The 17,152-nt window shown below is 49.5% G+C and overlaps 1 protein-coding gene and 1 long non-coding RNA gene across 2 annotated transcripts in view; one reads left to right on the top strand and one right to left on the bottom strand.

Moving 5' to 3' along the window:
• The window catches only part of LOC144331010 (uncharacterized), a 19,431-nt gene extending 19,304 nt beyond the window's left edge, over positions 1 to 127 (bottom strand). The window contains exon 1 of the long non-coding RNA XR_013397812.1: positions 51 to 127. This is a non-coding gene — a long non-coding RNA (uncharacterized LOC144331010). The remainder of the gene's footprint in view (positions 1 to 50) is intronic.
• Positions 1 to 17,152, top strand: part of ZNF488 (zinc finger protein 488) — a 17,828-nt gene extending 676 nt beyond the window's left edge. Inside the window, exon 2 of the mRNA XM_001114284.5 lies at positions 13,711 to 17,152. Within this exon, the coding sequence (XP_001114284.3) occupies positions 13,871 to 14,842 (972 nt within the window). The 5' untranslated portion in view covers positions 13,711 to 13,870 and the 3' untranslated portion in view covers positions 14,843 to 17,152. The remainder of the gene's footprint in view (positions 1 to 13,710) is intronic.

The following is a 17,152-nucleotide window of genomic DNA, read 5'->3' as shown; positions in this document are numbered from 1 at the left end:
CTAAATGATCACATTATACTGAGTTTTTAGAATGAGCTGAAAGAACATACCTGGTTTTAGAGGCAAGGGGTTGATTGAATCCTTTCCTTGACATTTTGCCTTTACTAATAGACACAGACAGCACAGCAGGAAGCTAAGCCGTGCAGAAGCATTTAAGGGAAGTTCCCACCCACACCTGCCTTCTGGGCAGGTTATGCAATGCCAGGTGCAGGGGAGGGAGGGGACAGGATTCAGAGCAGGGTTGTGGGAAGACAGTGGGAGGCCAGAGCTTTGCACCTGAAACATCTGAGGGCCCCTGGAAATAAGAAATTAACAGTAAATTTCTAAAATATGTAGTTGCCAATGCCACTGATGTACAGAAATGAACTTACTTAATTACTCCTGAGGGAGACGTTAGGCATTTTATGGCAGTAATTATGGCATTTGAAATTAATGATTTTATGTACATTAAATAGGAGGGCCAAGGGGAAAATATTTCCTGTTAGTGTCAAAGATTGTCATAGATGCATAAAGGACGAACTCTAGAAAATCAAGCCTCATTCATTTTTGAGGGATAAAATAGAACTATATCGAGGCAATTTTTTGTTTCTTGGTTAAAATGTAATCTTATCAGAGATATGTGATTTAATTTTTAATGATATTTATGACACATAATATTTATATGTTCAAACACACACAAATACATAATATATATGCACTAAGTTATAAAAGAGCCTTTGTTTGTTTGTAAAGATCTTAATTACCAATAAAGCTTGAAGCTTTTGCTTCTTGGAAATAATTTAACATGATATTGTAGTTTATTATGACCTTTAATGAAAATTCAACTCATTTACTTTTGATTGATACAGAAATGGAAATTTGGCCATAGATAAATCACACAGAATTAAACAGAAATTAAGTATGATGAAGGTACATTGCAGTGTGTTCAGTGAAAGAATTTGCATGTGCTAGATATTTTGGACAAATTCATAGGTATGTGCGTGGAACTGTGATTTGTGAGGCTCTTTTCTGGTTTAAAAAGTTAAATTGCCTTTTATATCTAATCCCTGATCCCCAATATGTGAGGATTCTCGGGGGAGGGGTAAAAGACTTTGCAAATGATTTAGAATCATCATGTCTGCTTTGCTTGGCAGATTTCTTTTCGGGTATCCAAGAAGTGGCAACTTTTGTTTGAAATATGTAATCACACCAATTTTTTTTTTTTAAAAAGGATGAATTTCAATATTTTTAAACTGATCGTTCCTCATTAGTGGTCAGTGTCTCTGTAAGAACATCATTGTCTTTTTATCCTTAGATGATGCTATTGTTGGAACCTGGGAATGTCAAAAGGAGTAGCTGAGGTAAAATCATGGACTTTTTCCCAGAAGGCTGCCAGTGGAATTGGGACCACCGTCTCAGGCTCCACCTTTATTCTCTAGTTGTAGTAGGAAAAGAGCTGCTGTTCCTTGTGCTCTTGCTGCCTGGCATGTACAGAGCCCTGTTGAGTCCCGTCCGTGAGTGCCTGAAGTGAAGATCACTGTTCTTGTTTTACTTATGAAGAGATGGAGACCCAGAGTATTTGTCTGAGGTCAGGCAGGTAGTAGCAGGGCTGATTTGGAACACAAGTTGTGCCCTGGAGCCTGAGTGACCAGGGCTAATTCAGTCCCGTTATGTGACTTCCATGTTGCTGCAGCCCTGGCACATGTAACATCTAAAATATCACTCCACACAGCACCAGCCATTGCCTATTGGCATTGTTTGGCAGAACACTGCTCCCTGTTCTGTGTCCTGGCCATGCTCAGTCATATCCATGGTAGACTCTCCATCTGCACAGCAGGGCCCCATTGAAGCACTGGATTTGCCCTCTGCTTTCACTGGCCCTGCTTCTGCACAGTCTCAGGTATCTGAGTGGGTGATGAGATTGCATCCACCCCTATGAGGGTCCACATGGCCAAGTTATGTTGCACTAGGGCCACTCTCCCTGCTTCCATGGGTACTGGCTGTGTCCGCAGTCTCCTGCACTTAGCTTTCCTGGAATGCAGCAGGCATTGCTGCTAGAGGGGTCCAGGCATAGCTGGCCACAGAGCTTGTAGGGGCTGACCAGGAATTGCTCATCTCCCCAGTGCCACCAGTCAGCCTCTGGGAAAGCCTGGATCACCTTCCATGTTTAATTTCTTCAGTGCGCCAGAGCCAGGAGAATTCCTGGAAACAGGTGTATTCCCTTTCTTAGGAAACCCCAGGACCTCACAATCCAAATGCAGAAAAGACCCGTAGATGATTGTCCTCTGGAATCTTCCAAAAGGGTCTGGAGCTTCTCCAGAGACTAGGGACACCGAAGGATTGGAAGACAGGAGGCATTTTCTGCTGTTGTGTGTTTTAGCTGAAGAGAAAGGCAGATGCAGCAAAGCACTGCATGGGGGAGTTGTGGGTACATGGTGTTTCTGAACAAGATCTAGTGCCTGACCTGCAGCTCAGAACAACTTGAGACTGGCTAGTTGGCTTGGGTCAGGGAGTGACTTCAAACATCTCAGGAAAAAGAGGTTATCCAGCTGTTTGCCAAGAGTTCTTTCTTCTGTAGGTGTAGTGGGAAGGAGAAAAATGCCCAGGCTGTGTGGTCATTCATTAAACACTGTTGTGCGCTGGTCCCTGAGAGCTCAGGAGTAATGGGAAGGCCGCCATAGGGTGGACTCTATCCCTTTGCACTCTGTGATAAGAAGTGATACCCCTAATGTTTACGGAGACAGGTTTCTTAGCACTTTCTCTATATTCATTCTTCTAATCTTTCCAACAACCCAGTGAAGAAAACACCAAGGTCACCCTCTTTATAGATCAGAAAACAGAGGCCTGGAGAGGACCCACACCTTGCCCAAGGTCACAGGTTGGAGAGAGCGGAGCTGACCCTGGAGCCCGTGCACTTAACATCTATGTGGATGGAAGACTCCAAGGTTACCTGAGACAACCTGGTTAAGGTATAGACAGGTAATGTGGGAGAATGTGGCCAGTGGTTCCTAGATGAGTGAATGATCAGTGTGCGGTCAGGGTCCAGAGGATGGGTGATAAACTGAGAACCACAAGCTCTTAACACCGTGGGGTATGTGAGGCTTCATCTCCCAGGATGCAGCACCTGCTGAGTTGGGCAATAGGGGATCCTGGTTGATGGCCCAGCTGGGTTGGGAGCCTTGGGGAGATGTGCTCTGTGTTGGTGGGGAAGGCCAGGCATGGTTAGATCCCCTGTAGAAATTGGGGAGCTCAATTTCAGAAAGTTTCAAAGATCATCACTTGATTTCCGTGATTCACGTGATCTGAGGGCTCTGAAAGTGGTGGGTTAGTCCTGGAATGAAATCTGCTTTTTTTCAAGTAGGAAAGACATGGGGTGGCCATGAGAGACATCTGTGTGGCTCAGAAAGATGTCTTGCTGAGGTCAGAGGGACAAGAGCCAAGGAGGACAAGAGGAGCCCTTCCCAGGACACTCACAATGACAGAGTGACAAGGGCCAGTAAAGAGTGTCAGGGGGCGAGAGCCCGGGTGTGAACTGAGCCTACTGAGGAGAGCTGACGACCACAAAGCATCTTTTCATATCATGTTCAGAGCCAGGAGAATAGGGCTTCATAGATCCATCGCCGTCTAGGGCAGCTGGTGTCTGTGAAGGGGAGGAAGGTGCAGCTGCACTGTGCCCACAGTGGTCTGGACAGAGGAGGATCTGCAGGTGCAAAGGGTGCAGGCCGGTCCTCGGAGGAAAGCAGGAGCCTGGCAGCCCTGGGCTGCTGTGGGTGTGCCTCGGGGCCCTGACCCAGAGAACGCCCTGGCCAGGGCATGGTGTGACCTGGAATGGTATTCCCTCATCTGAGGTGCTGTCTGAGAGGTGTTGAAGTTGAAGCCTGGAGTTGGATGAGACTCAAATCTGATGTTGGCCCTGGGAAAGATCATAGAGTAAGAAAAAGGCTGTGAGTCTATAGGCAAAGGAGAGACGGGCATGAGGAGCTGGCAGGGGCTCCCTGGGGACAAGTCATGCCAGACTCATGTCATTTTCCACCTTGCAGGTCTTCAGTCTGGCCCTTGTTCTGTTGGGGTTCTGGAGGACATCCTGTGCCCTGGCCTCTCTGACCTTACTCCATGCGGTGCTGATGCAGTGACAGCAGTGACCCTCACGGGTCCCGGGTGGGATGAAAGGTCCCCGGATAGTTCCCAGTTTCATCTCCTCATTTTCTCCATCCTCCTGCTCCTTCTTATTAAGATCTGGATGTTAACATTGATGGATTATGAAGCTGGGTGGGATATTTAATTCAGCAGTTGGCGGTGTCCAGATCCACAATGGTCTCTAAAAGCTGAGATGCTGCCCTGAGTTTATCAGGATGGCATTTGGCAGATTGGAGATAAGTGCACCTGAACTGAGACACATAGCTTCCCTCATATGGTATTTATGAAAATGAAATGAACAAGGTGCCTTATTTCATTTATTAATACTATCGTTTGTCATGTCGACACTTACGTAGCCGATAAATGGTGACTCCTGTTCTCATACCCTGAAGCATCCTGATGGCAAATGTTCCATCCTGCTGTAAAGGAGATTGGCTTCATCCCATTAGTCATACATGGGAAGGTCTGGGATGGACTGGAGAGACAGCTTAGCCCGAGCCCATTTTACAGATGGAAACCTGAGGCTCAGAGAGGTTGAGCGCTTTGCTCGGGGTCACAGAGAGGAGTGATGTTTCTGCCTCTGCCTCTTTGGGAGACACCGGCTGACATTAATCTCTGACGTCAGGCACCACCTCTGAGGAATCCACTCAAAAAGGGCATCAGGAGTGGTGCAGAGCCTGCTGCAGCGTGTGGTTTGCATCCTCTCCATGCGACAAAGGACCTGGACTTCCAGAAGTCACACAGGGTGGTTTGCAGGGCAAGGCGGGGTGGCGATGTTCCACAGGAGCTGGGCAAAAGCTTGTGACAAAAGGGCACGCTGAGGTTTTGTGTTCACTTTTCTTGCTTTCTCTCTGATTTAGCCTGTGCTTTCACTCTGTGAGAGGGTTGGCCTCTCTGTCTCATCTCCTTGAGAGCTCCTGCAGGAAGTGACTGGACACGGGTACATCCTTTCATGGGTGGGCAGGAAGCAGGGAGAGGAAGAAGCTGATTTGGCCCAGGTTATATTTATGCATAGCAAGCCATGGAGGCCGCATTGAATAAGGCTCTCATCCACTCCTAGATTCTCCCTGAACCCTGGGATAAATATTTTCTAAGGATGAAAATTCTGGAATGCTGAGTGGGGTCTGGCTTTGCCAGTACCACTCACCAGCGATGGGGACACTTGGAAGAACTTGAGTTCTGGTTTCCAGAACTTGAGGGTGGGGCTGGTGAGGGTGGGTAGGGATGGGATGAAGGCATCCCAGCTGGCTGATGCCACTTCCCCATGGGTGGCACCTTCACATGTGGTCACTGCATGTCTTCCCTTCCACACCATGGGCACTTCCAAGGTGAGACTGAAAGCTGGTCCACCCATCGGTGTCCAGTTTGGCACAGGCAGACAGTTCACAAACCTCTGACAGGGGAGCAGAGGAGAAGCGAGTGGATTCATGTGTGGGGAGAACCAAGAGTGAGCACTTCTGGTGAGTGGAGATGAGGTTACACATGCTGTCTCTAGGGGCAGGGCCAGGTGGTCAGGTGACTGCCCCCTAGTGTGCGGGTGGGGGCCAGGCACAGCCAGACCCATCCTGCCAAGCCTGCATGTGCATTGCTCCAACGTTTGTCCTTCTGTGCACCTATGCCTGCAGAGCCCCTGTCCCCAGGTGCCTGAAGTGGCCTGGCACTCCTAAGGGTCAGGAGAGAAAATGAGTATGGCAACTAGCAAGGAAGGAAAACTGCCCTCAACCAGGGTGCAAGCACAGTCGAATTAAGTCAGAGCTGGCAGGCGGAAGCCCTGTGTGCTCTGTGAATGTGGCAGCTGCTGCTAGATGCTGACAGGTGCAGGGGCAGGGCTGAGCCAGCGCCTCTGGGTGGCAGCCGTATGTGGGGTGTGTGTGTGTGTGTGTGTGTGTGTGTGTGTGTGTGTGTGTGTTCCGTGAGAGAGTCCTGGAGGCATAGCGCTCCAAGCTGAGGTGAGTTGTCACATTCATAGCAATCAGGATTCTTTGGATGCAAACCACAGCGACGGACTCTGGCCAACTTTGTCAAGAAGGAATTAATTAGAAGGTTATGGTGGCAAGTAGATCACAGTGTCAGAGGGAGAACTGGAGAAATAAGCTCAAAAAAGACCAGGATTGAGCTATTCAGAGAGTTCCAGTACCAGGCACACATAAGCAGCTTCTCAAACTGAAACTGGGTTTGGTTAGGAAGGATGCTGAGTAGCATAAAACAGAACCAAGCCATCTGACTGTTCTTGTCATAGAGATTGTGTATTCCTCCTTTCCTGACAGCTGGTTTAAAAACCTGGGCAAAGGGGGACCCTGCAGTCCACCCCACTCTTCCTGAGATGGCCTGTGGGGGCTGCAGAGATAGATCAGACACAGGCTGTCTCTTCCCCACGAACCAACAGAATAAATGAATGACTGTCTCCCCTAAGAGATATGGTCTGGCTCCCTGTGGCTAGACCATGTGGTCTTACCCGTAAACAGTCCTCACACTCTCGATTTACGTCTAACCCACTCTTGTCAATGCCTGGCATTGGTGTGTGCTGTTCTCTCTGCTCTCTCTTTTCTTTGTATCTGTCTGCCTTTTGGAGGCCTCCTGCCTCTTCCAGGAGGGCCTCTCATTATTCTGGTGCCCAGAATTAGAAAGTATATGGGGTACACGCTGTGGTGTGCTGGTAAGTGTTTAACAACTGGTTCTCAGCATGTAGCTCCAACATGAATTTTGGGTGATATTTTCATGTACAATAAAGTGTAAGATGAAAGTGGAACAATGAACATATGTCAGAACTTCACTTGTTTGTCAGTGATCTAAATAACTTCTTTCGTAAATCACATAATAGTTTCAGAATACTAGAAGAACAGTCCCTCAGCTTTTTGTGAGCTATTCACAATATAACAGCTATCGACAAGACAACAATTTCAGTTTAATCTGCATTATTGACAATTTTTTTCCCATTACTTTCTTAAGTCCAGACACTGAACAAAACAAGAAATCAAGCCTTGATTTATAGCATTTCCATAAATGATCCCATTCTGACTGATTTCCTGATTTATGGCCACTCACGATATCCCTGGATGTGGTGTGACGAGGAGTGGACAGTGGCAAGCTCCCGCACCGGCAGGCAGAGCGGCGTCCACAGCGTAGGCAACCGGAATGTGTAGTAGAATGCCTAGGAAGTGGTGGGTTCTGACTATGTATTACTTGTGTTTTTAATACAATTTCTATGACTGTAAGTTTGTATAATTTAGTTTTGAATAATGTCTGAGTTGAAACAGCTAACTCAAAACATTCCTGATCATCTCACAAGCCAATGTGAGCTGGCTCCAGCACACCACTGGCCACATGCCAAGAAAATCAAGTTGCAGGCAGAGAGGAAAATCTTCAGACAGAGTTGCATGACTGTGTCCTCTCAGTTTCCTCAGGGGGTGAGCTTTATTAAGTGCCACAGTAACAGATCCTGTCATTGGTTCAATCAACAACCATTTCTAACCCCATCTCACTTGGTTTTCCTGCACTGCAGAGGTTGGGAAGCTGAATCCATGTTTCCCAGACTCCTTTGCATCCAGGATGCAGGCCTTTGGCATAGATCCCCACAAGCAGCCAGGTACATCACCCAGCCCTGGATGTGCAGTTGAGTCCCATGAGCTGAAGTCTTTGGCAGGCAGGTGATGTCTGTCATTCACAGTGGCAGAGACATCTGGTCTTGTGGGGTGGCTGTGGTGGAGTTTGTAGGAGTTTGATCCCTTGTGATAGGTGCTGATACCAGCAGAGTTTCTACTAGACAGTGCCAGGGCATGGTTAGGCTTTTTTCTCTGGCTATCCTGACCCTTGGAGAGCACCCAAACTTGGTCTGTGTCTCTCACAGAGATTTAATGAGCTGCATGATACCCTTTAATAAGTTCCTTTCTGTTTAAACTACCTGGGTAGAAGTCGCTGTCTGCAGCTAGGAAGCCCTGATTGCTGGAACCTAAGGGATGTGAGAAATCACTGTGGAGTGTCAAGGTAACCAGGGATCTGCTCCTGGGACCTATTAATCCACCTCTTTTAGAAGGAGTCCGCAGTCCTGTTTGTGTTTGAATATTCATGAATGTTAGAAGAGCAGCTTAGTCTGGGTATGGCTATGGCTGACAGAAGTATCAGGCTATTGCACAGTTGATTATTAGATCTGCATTTTTTACCCTTTAGCTTGTCAAAATAATGTCTAAAAAACCAGATTGATCACAAGAGATGCATCATAATGCCACATAAACATATCACTTGGCGCCTTATGGTATTTAGGACCATAGAGGCCACCTGGTCCAGCCTCCTCATTTTGCAGCTGAGCAAGGTCTTTGAAGGACAGGGACCTGTCCAAGGCCCTCTCGAAACACTGAAGCTGAGACTCATACCCGAGTGTCTTAACTTTCGCCCACCCCACGCTGTTTCTCAGTCTTAACCAGCAAGCTTTCCTTGTTATTTTGGTTTGTCTTATGTCTAGGTTTGATTTGGCAGCACGTTTCAACATCTAGTGAAGGCGTGGGAATAAAACAGTGTAGGTGGGTGGAACACCTAAGAGCGGAATGTTTGGTGTTCTCTTAGGGTATACTGGGCAAGGCCTGCTGGGCCGTCCTTCCTCACCATGCTGCCTGCGTTTATTCAGTTAAGAAAGTGGCACATTTTGTGTCTTTGAGAATGCAAGTATTTTAGTTAGGAGAGTGATGTTCCGTCTATGGAAGACTTTGCCTGTCTCCATCATAGGCTTGGAGAGGGTGTCCCGTGTCCCAGCAGCATGGCTCTATATAGTCGTTGATTCTTTTGTTTACTTCTCCATGTCATTCATTTTGTTCCTGTCCCTTGACCACAAAGAAATAAATGAACATTCCTGAGGCACTGACATGGGCCGGGCGAGGTGGGAGCCTCCTTCTGGATATTATTATCCTGTTTAAATGCATTATTTTCCCACTCATTTCACGATTGCCCAATATTCAGAGAAGTTACGTTACGCAGCTGAAGCTCCATAATAAGTGCATGGAGGTGAGATTCGAACCCACGTCTTTCCCATTCTACTTTTTGTGCCTTTCTGTTTTATTTTGCTTCTTGGTATTCCTGTGTATTATTAATAGTCTGAAGCTTGGTAATAGATGCAATAGTCATTAGAGTAAAGCAAATACGGTATCGTGCTCTCTGAAGGATAACAGGGACATTTTTGTTTAATTGCTATTTTGATTGTTCTTTTAAGAGTGTTCTCGAGGAAGGAAAACAGAGGGAAAGACCAGCAAAGCTCACTGTGTCTAACTTTTGCCATATGCATGGACCTAATTTCTCACTTGCCAAGCAATACAGGCTTTATTTTTGAGACTTCTTGAGGGTGGCTGAGTTCTGCATGCTTGCTGGGGTTGGAAAAATCTGGTGTGATGGGGGTCAGTGGCTCCATGACATGCCAAGGCGGAGTAAGCCACAGAGCTCAGTCTGCCATAGGTGTGGCCTCTTTCCTTCCTCACATCTGTGTCAACACCTGGCAGGAGGTGCCTGATTCCAGTGGGGAATGAAGCAGCCTCTGCCCATCCCTCCCACCCATCAAGAGCCTTGGACACACATGAGGTAGAACGCCCAGATGGTGTGGCAGCTCACTGCAGCAGGCGTCCCGTGGGCGAGGTCGGTGCTCTGCTGATGTCTTTGATATTTTTCTTTATCTGGCCTAGTCTGAAACCAGTACTTTCCCCTGCCTGTGACCCCTGACTTCATTTGCAAAGTTTTGTCATGCACTTTCTGAAATTTTCATGACAGAGAGCGCTGGAGAAATTTGGGGCAGTGATAGAGATGGAAGAAGGTTTTTAGCTGGGAATCTTTATGCATTTTCTCTGTTTTCTCCTTCTCTTTATTTTTTTTCTTGACCTATGCTTCACACTGGTCTCTGTCTTCTCCATGCTCAGAAAACAGAGGAGGCTTGAGCTTCCAGCAAAGACCTTGCCACATATTACTGGAGACAGGCCAGTGCACGGCAGGGGTGGGTGGGGAGGGCCAAGAGGAGAGTGTCCCTCCCCTGAGCGTCACTGGCTCTGTTCTCGGCCAGTTACTCTTTGTCTCCACATTTTAGGTTCTCTTCCTGCATTCAAGCATGGGCAAGGCCAGGGCTGCTATTTCAGGACTGCGTCCAGCCCTGAAGTTTTCTCTGGGCCTCCACGGGGGACCTTCCTGCTCTGAATTCCACGTGCATCCTCCAGGCCACGCCGCAGGCCACACTGCACACTCACCCTACTCTCCAGCCGTTTCCAACTACTTAGAATTCAGTTTTGAGAGTCACCAGTCTTATGTAGTCTGGAGCCTGGCACATAGTAGGTGCTTTGTGCATGTTTACTGAGCGAATGAACAGAAAATGAAATGCACTTTGCCTAAAAGCTGATCTGATCTGTTCTGAGTGCCCAGGCACCCTTCTTCCGAAGCTCTCCTTTTGTTCCTGTGGCCCAGGGAGTGCTCAGTTCCAGGCTTGGCAGAGGTGAGGTCTCTCTAGGCGGCGTGAAACAGACTGTGAAGCCCCTATGAGAAATAGCCCGCCCGCTGGGCAGGCCCCTCCGCTCCCAGGAGACTCCAGCCAGAGCACTCCAGTGTGGGGCCTAGGACTCCTCTTTTCCAAGGGAGAGTAGACAGCAGGGGGAATTCACCTCCGAATTATTTCCTGGAGCAGTTACGAAAGTAGCATCTCTGAAGTCACAGAGCCTTCAGCTCCACTGGGCTGTGAAAATCCCTTACAGAATTCTGACCCCAACCAAGCAGAAAAGGGCACTGCCCCCTTTAAGACAGTTGACTGCAGAACAAAACAAAATGCTAAAGTAAGACTAGTTTGAAAATATTGGAAAGTTAAGAAAAAACTCCCCCAAATTCCAATACTAGCATCATCATAGTATATAGCATATTACATATATAGCATATTATATGGTGTATTATGTATACATTCTATGTATACTATATGTTATATAGTATACGTACATAGTATAAATTATTTTTCACATACGTATTGCTTTGGTATGTTTTCTTTCATGTTTCTGTTTATTTGGTAGATAGGCTTTTTTCCTGTTTTGTTTTACAACATGTTTATATCTGACACTAACATTGTATTCTAAACGTTTTTTCCCATACTATTGCATAGTCTTTTTAGCCACACTTAAAACATGAATCATTTCTTTCTAAAAACAGTCAGGTCCATTTTATTTTGGCTTCTGGATCCTGCCCCTCCCTGAGCACTCTCCCACTGCAGAACTGTGTTAGGCTCAGTTCCCCAGAGAGCCCTCAGGTTCTCCACACCGCAGGCCCCATGCAAGCTTCTTGTGAACCCTGGGCAGCCCCTTCTGGGTCCTCAGAGCTCAGTTTAGATGCCACCATTGCCTGTTTGCAACACTGACACATGTGCAGGTCCCTGTGTTCTGTACAGCTGAACTCAGGACTGCCTTATCACCACTGTCACTACCGCACCTCGCACAGGACCTGCATGCTGGGTGCTCTCAGCGAATGCTTGCGGAATGAACGGAAGAGGGAATCAATGAACAAATGACCTGGTGGTCGTTTTCTCTGTTTCCTCCTGGGGTTTTTCCTTTGGTGTATGCATTTTGTGTGTGTGTGCATAGAATAGGTAACACCAAATCTATAATCTTTTTGTCCTTTTGCCTCCTCAGCATTTGATCATAAGCATAGTGAGCATCACTGTCCAAGGCTACACGGTGTTCGTTTTGCATATGCATCCTGCTTTGTTCACCATGTCTCTGGAGTTACTCATTTACTTGCTTGTTGCTTTCACCACTATAAACCACGATCAGCATTTGATCATAAGCATAGCGAGCATCACTGTCCAAGGCTGCACAGTGCTTCGCATTGCGTATGCATCCTGCTTTGTTAACCATGTCTCTGGAGTTAGCATTTATTTGCTTGTTGCTTTCACTACTATAAACCATACTTCATTTCCTTCTCCTGTTAGGCAGATCTGACCCCTCAGCCTGCCTCTCCTAGCCATGGTCAGACTGTTGTTAGTCCAGCGCCTGAGGGAAGGTACTTTTGGAGTTCCAGGCCCTTGTGTGACCCCCACCCTTAAGGTGACTGTTGATGCCCACAGGCCAATCAGCTGTATTCTCAGAGAACTCTGAGAATACAGGCTGGTGGGCTATTCCCTAAGGAAAAACTGGGCGGATTCTCACTGGGGTTGGAACTAGGGTCAAGGGGAGATAAGGAAATGGGAAGAGGCTGGATGCCCTTGGTGAGGCTTCATAGTTTGATCTTACTTCAGAGTTGGAAAGCAAAGCACATCCTTCAGCCACAGCTAGTGGTTTCCCCACTTGCGCCTGAGCCGTGGACTGGGCAGGGCCAAGTGCCTGGCAGGGAGCACAGGGTAGGAGCAGGAGGTGGAGAAGCTAGGAGGCAGGCTGCAGTCGGCCCGTCGCCCTTCTCACCATGCGGATGTCTCCTCCCTTGGCCCTGTGGGAATATGGAGGGCTCACATTCTCCTCTCTGTGCAGGAGCAGGTCATAGGCCACACTCTTTGGGAGGACAAAGTTGACTTCTTTCTAACAGTTGCTGTCCTGTCATTCATTCACTCATTCATTCAGCAAAGGCTTCCTGAGCTCCTGTCCTGTTGCATGCATGATTAAGTACTGCAGATGTGAAGGTGAATTGACATATTTGGGTTCTTAGAGTTTGCCTTCTAGCAGACCACAAACAAGTAAATACAATGTTGCACGTGGTGCATGCAGGCCTTTGGTGCCCAGGACAGTGGTGGCATGGAGGAGGGAGTGTTATCTGTGTCTGAGAGCACTGGGGAAGCCTCTAGGGGAGGCTGTGCCTGAGGTGCATTTTGGAATGAGTTCACAGGTATGGTGAGAATAAAGCCGTCCACATGTACTTGGGAGTTGGGGGAAGAGTGGGGACACATGACTCTCACAAGAAGCATGGCTCTGAGAAAATCGGAGACCATACAGAAGCTGACAGGGAATGTGATGTGGACAAAGGGGCCGCCAGGCCCGGAGGCAGGTCTGGTAACCCGAGGAGCAATGGGTTGACATTAGGGTCAGGACAGAGAGGGCTGCATGAGGAGCAAAGACCATGAAGTCCATGATCCTCCAACACATCGGCCCTAATGCTGCAGCCTCCCTGTGCCCTCAACACTCAGCCAGGGCCAGAGGGAGCTTGAGCATGGAGCAGGGGCTGAGGGCACGTGGCTTCCTCATGATGGAGTCTACTTGTTGACAGATGACCCAGAAACTTCTGGAGGACCCCTAAGGCCCTAACGCAGTCCCCAGAGCAGGCTCTTTCCATTCACCTCCAGACTGTCCATTTCATGCTGGTTAGTCCCCAGGAACCACTTCTGACAGGGGAATCCTACATTTCTCTCTGCTGAGCTATAGGGGCCGCTGCCCTTGGGCATTTTCAGCAGAGACCCCTGTCCCCACTCTGCCTCAGGCAGGTGGGCCCTGGAGGACGGTGCCATCCATGCTCCTTGTCTCCTCAGAGGTGGTGTGGTCAGCACACCCATCCCACAGACCACGGAGGAGGCCTGAGCGTCAGGGTCCTGTCTGATGCCAGCTCATGATGCACTGTGCCTGAGTGATGGATGCCCATCTCACTGCCTGTCACTTCCTCTCTCTGCAGGGCCCTGTGGCCGAGTGTGTCCAGCCCAGTGTCACAGGGAGCTTCCACATCTCATGGCTCCTTGCTGGGCCAAGCCCTCCAGAACCCCAAACCCGCAAAGACTGATGGCTGCCAGAGTGGCCACCTTGCTTATCCTGTGGCCCCGGCCCTGGTGATCACCATGGCAGCTGGGAAGGGAGTCCCGTTGAGCCCATCGGCTGAAAACAGATGGCGACTTAGCGAACCTGAGCTGGGCCGGGGCTGCAAGCCAGTGCTGCTGGAGAAGACAAACCGCCTGGGCCCCGAGGCTGCTGTGGGCAGGGCAGGCCGGGATGTGGGCAGTGTGGAGCTGGCACTGTTGGCAGCCCCAGGCAAGCCCCTGCCTGGCAAGCCACTGCCCCTGAAGGCGCGTGGGGAGCAGAGTCAGAGCGCCTTCACGGAGCTGCCGAGGATGAAGGACTGGCAGGTGGATCCTCAGGCCCGGGAGAGGGAGCACGATGACCCCACAGGCCAGCCTGGCGTCCTGCAGCTGACCCAGGACGTCCCCAGAGGCCCAGCCGGCAGCAAAGTCTTCTCTGTGTGGCCCAGCAGAGCACGAGGTGAGCAGAGAAGCGCCTTTAGCAAACCAACCAAGCGACCAGCAGAGAGGCCTGGGCCAACCTCAGTCTTCCCTGCAGGGGAATGTGCAGACACCCTGGGGGAGCTGTCTGGACTCCTCAACACCGCAGACCTCGCTTGTTGGGGTCGACTTTCAACTCCCAAGCTTTTGGTTGGTGATTTCTGGAACTCGCAAGCATTGCCACAGAATGCTCCACTCTGCAGCACTTTCCTGGGTGCCCCCACACTGTGGCTGGAGCACACCCAGGCCCAGGTGCCCCCACCCTCGTCATCCTCCACCACTTCCTGGGCCCTCCTGCCACCCACCCTCACCTCCCTGGGCTTGTCTACCCAGAACTGGTGTGCAAAGTGCAACCTGTCCTTCCGCCTGACGTCCGACCTGGTCTTCCACATGCGGTCCCACCACAAAAAGGAGCATGCAGGGCCTGATACACATTCTCAGAAGCAGAGAGAAGAGACCCTCGCCTGCCCTGTGTGCCAGGAGCACTTCCGGGAGCGCCACCACCTCTCCCGGCACATGACTTCTCACAGCTAGCAGGTGGGCGCAGAGTGACCTGCTGGGTGCGGCAGCCAGCCTTTGGCAGAAGGGGCCTCCCTGGGCCTGCCTTGAGGGGGATGTCATGGTCCTTTGCAGAGCTGCCACCTTTGACATTCATAGATAAACAGCTCAGGCATAATTTGAAAAAGCCACACCTACATGATGTGTTTTGAGGGAAATGAAGTCCTGAAATAAAGTGATGGGCTTTGCAAATCCAGGGTAAAGGCCCTAACAAGCACAGAAGCGGGGGCGACTCCTGGCACACATCATGGGCTTTGGAGGCACCCAAGCCTGGATTCAAATCTGGGCTCTTTCACATACCAGCTGTGACCCCGGACAAAGAGCTTTAACCTGCTGAGTCCCCATTGTCTCGTCTGTGAAGTGGAGATGATAACACTGTGTGTCAGGCTGGCATTCAGGTCACATGAAAGGCGTGCGGAAAGTGGCCAGCATTCTGCCTGCAGACCCTGAGCACTGAGTCAACGAGGTTTGTGATGATGTCTGTACTAGTCAGCTATTGTCATTAACAAGATCTCCATGGCATACAAGCTAAAGCATCTGTCTCAGTCATGAGTCTGTGGGTTGGCTCAGGTTAAGCTGAGCTTGGCTGGGCTTGGCAGCAAGTCTCAGATTTGATCAAGTCATGTTCGTTTTCTTCTTCGGCTGGTGGGCTACCCAGAGCGGGCATGCTTCTTTTGCGGTTATGCCAAGAACACAAGAGGGTGAGTCTAACAAGCACACTTGAAGCCTCTGCTTGGTTTGCATTGCCAACGTCCTCTCAGCCCATACAAGTGGCAGAACCAGGCCCAATACTGAGGAGTGGAAAAGCGTAGGCTGCCCTTGATGAAGCTGTGACACGGGAGTGAGCATCCATCCCCTCCACAGGAGGGTGAAGAATTGGAATAGGTAATTCCAGCCAACACCTGGTCCATAGTTCTTTACATTGTGAGTATATGAGTAGAGGGAAATAGAACCCCCTCCCCACCACCTACACACATGCCCTTTTACCTTCCAAGAATAGGACATGTGCAAAAACTAGGCTTCCAGATTGTGAAGCTGGGGAGCATTCTAGGTACCATTTATTATCTACTGCATTTCGGTCAGTAGCTATTGTAGGTACCCGCATCGGCCCTTGTTCCTAAGGATGTGTGGAGCCCAGGCTGTACTCTTTGACATTGCACAGGTCAGTCTCCGTGAAAGCCCTTTGTGGGGAGTTTCCAAGCCAGTGTCGTTTTTGCACTGGTTTCCACCTCACTGTCAGATACTGTTCTTTGGATGTGCAGTTTCCAGCCCCCCAGCACAGAGCTCAGGCTTGTGGCTGGGAATAAGCCAGGGTGAGCAGGTGGGGATCTCAGCCAGCCTCCCAGACTGCACCTCTTCTCTTGCCCTCCTCTGTCCACCCTTCCAGGCAGCAGCACTCCCACCTGGCTGCTCTGATGTCCTCGCTGCCTCCATTCCTGCCTCTCGCCATGCACCCATCCATTGCGCACATGCACACAACCAGATCATCTTCTGAACGTGTAACTCAGATGATGCCTCCAACCCTGTGGCTGCCCTTCACACTTACAGGCCTAAGGACCCAGCAGGCCCCAGCAGGACCTGCCAGCTGCTTCACAAACAAGTCCTTGCCTGTTGTTAATTGCAAACACTCATTTCACGTCCCTGTGTGCCATGCAATAGCATAAGCACTGGAAGAATACAGATGTTATAGTGAGTCCTGTCATAGCCCTGGGAGGCAAGAGCTATTTCCTTTCCATTTCTACAATGAGTCAATTGCAGATGATGCTATAACACTTCCAGTGTTTCTGACACTCCCCTGAAGCTATGCCTGCTACCTTCATGGGCTGAGCTTGCCCTTATGAGGCCCACAGGTGGCAGTGGGCAGAGGGCACCCCGCTATACCACCTCGCTGCTGTTCTGCTGTCTGCTCCCGTGTTCTGACCGCAGCTCTCATGCCGTTTTTCAAGCCTGGGCTTCATTGAGCATTTTCTCTCTAGCTCTTCGTGGTGCCGCTCCTGCTGTGGTTCCACAGGGCTTCTTCTCACAGGTCAGCTCCTTAGAGAAGTCTCCCAGATTCCCTGTAAAGCAGCCCTGCAGCCTCTGTCACTCCCAGCCGCATCACCCTGTTGCTTCCTTCACAGCACGTCTCACCATCTGCAACCATCTTTCTGTTTGTTGTCTTGTTGATTTGCTGCGGCCACACTGTCAGCTCCTTAGGGGTAGAGATTGGTTTGTTTACTGTGCATCCCTGGTGCCCAGAACAGGGCATGGCGTACTGTTGGTGCATAATAAATATTGTGGAAATAA

This window comes from Macaca mulatta, chromosome 9 (genome assembly GCF_049350105.2).
Source record: "Macaca mulatta isolate MMU2019108-1 chromosome 9, T2T-MMU8v2.0, whole genome shotgun sequence".
Classification (NCBI taxonomy): domain Eukaryota; kingdom Metazoa; phylum Chordata; class Mammalia; order Primates; family Cercopithecidae; genus Macaca; species Macaca mulatta.
The sequence above is the reverse complement of the archived record's forward strand: the minus strand, read 5'-3'. Positions and strand labels throughout refer to the sequence as shown.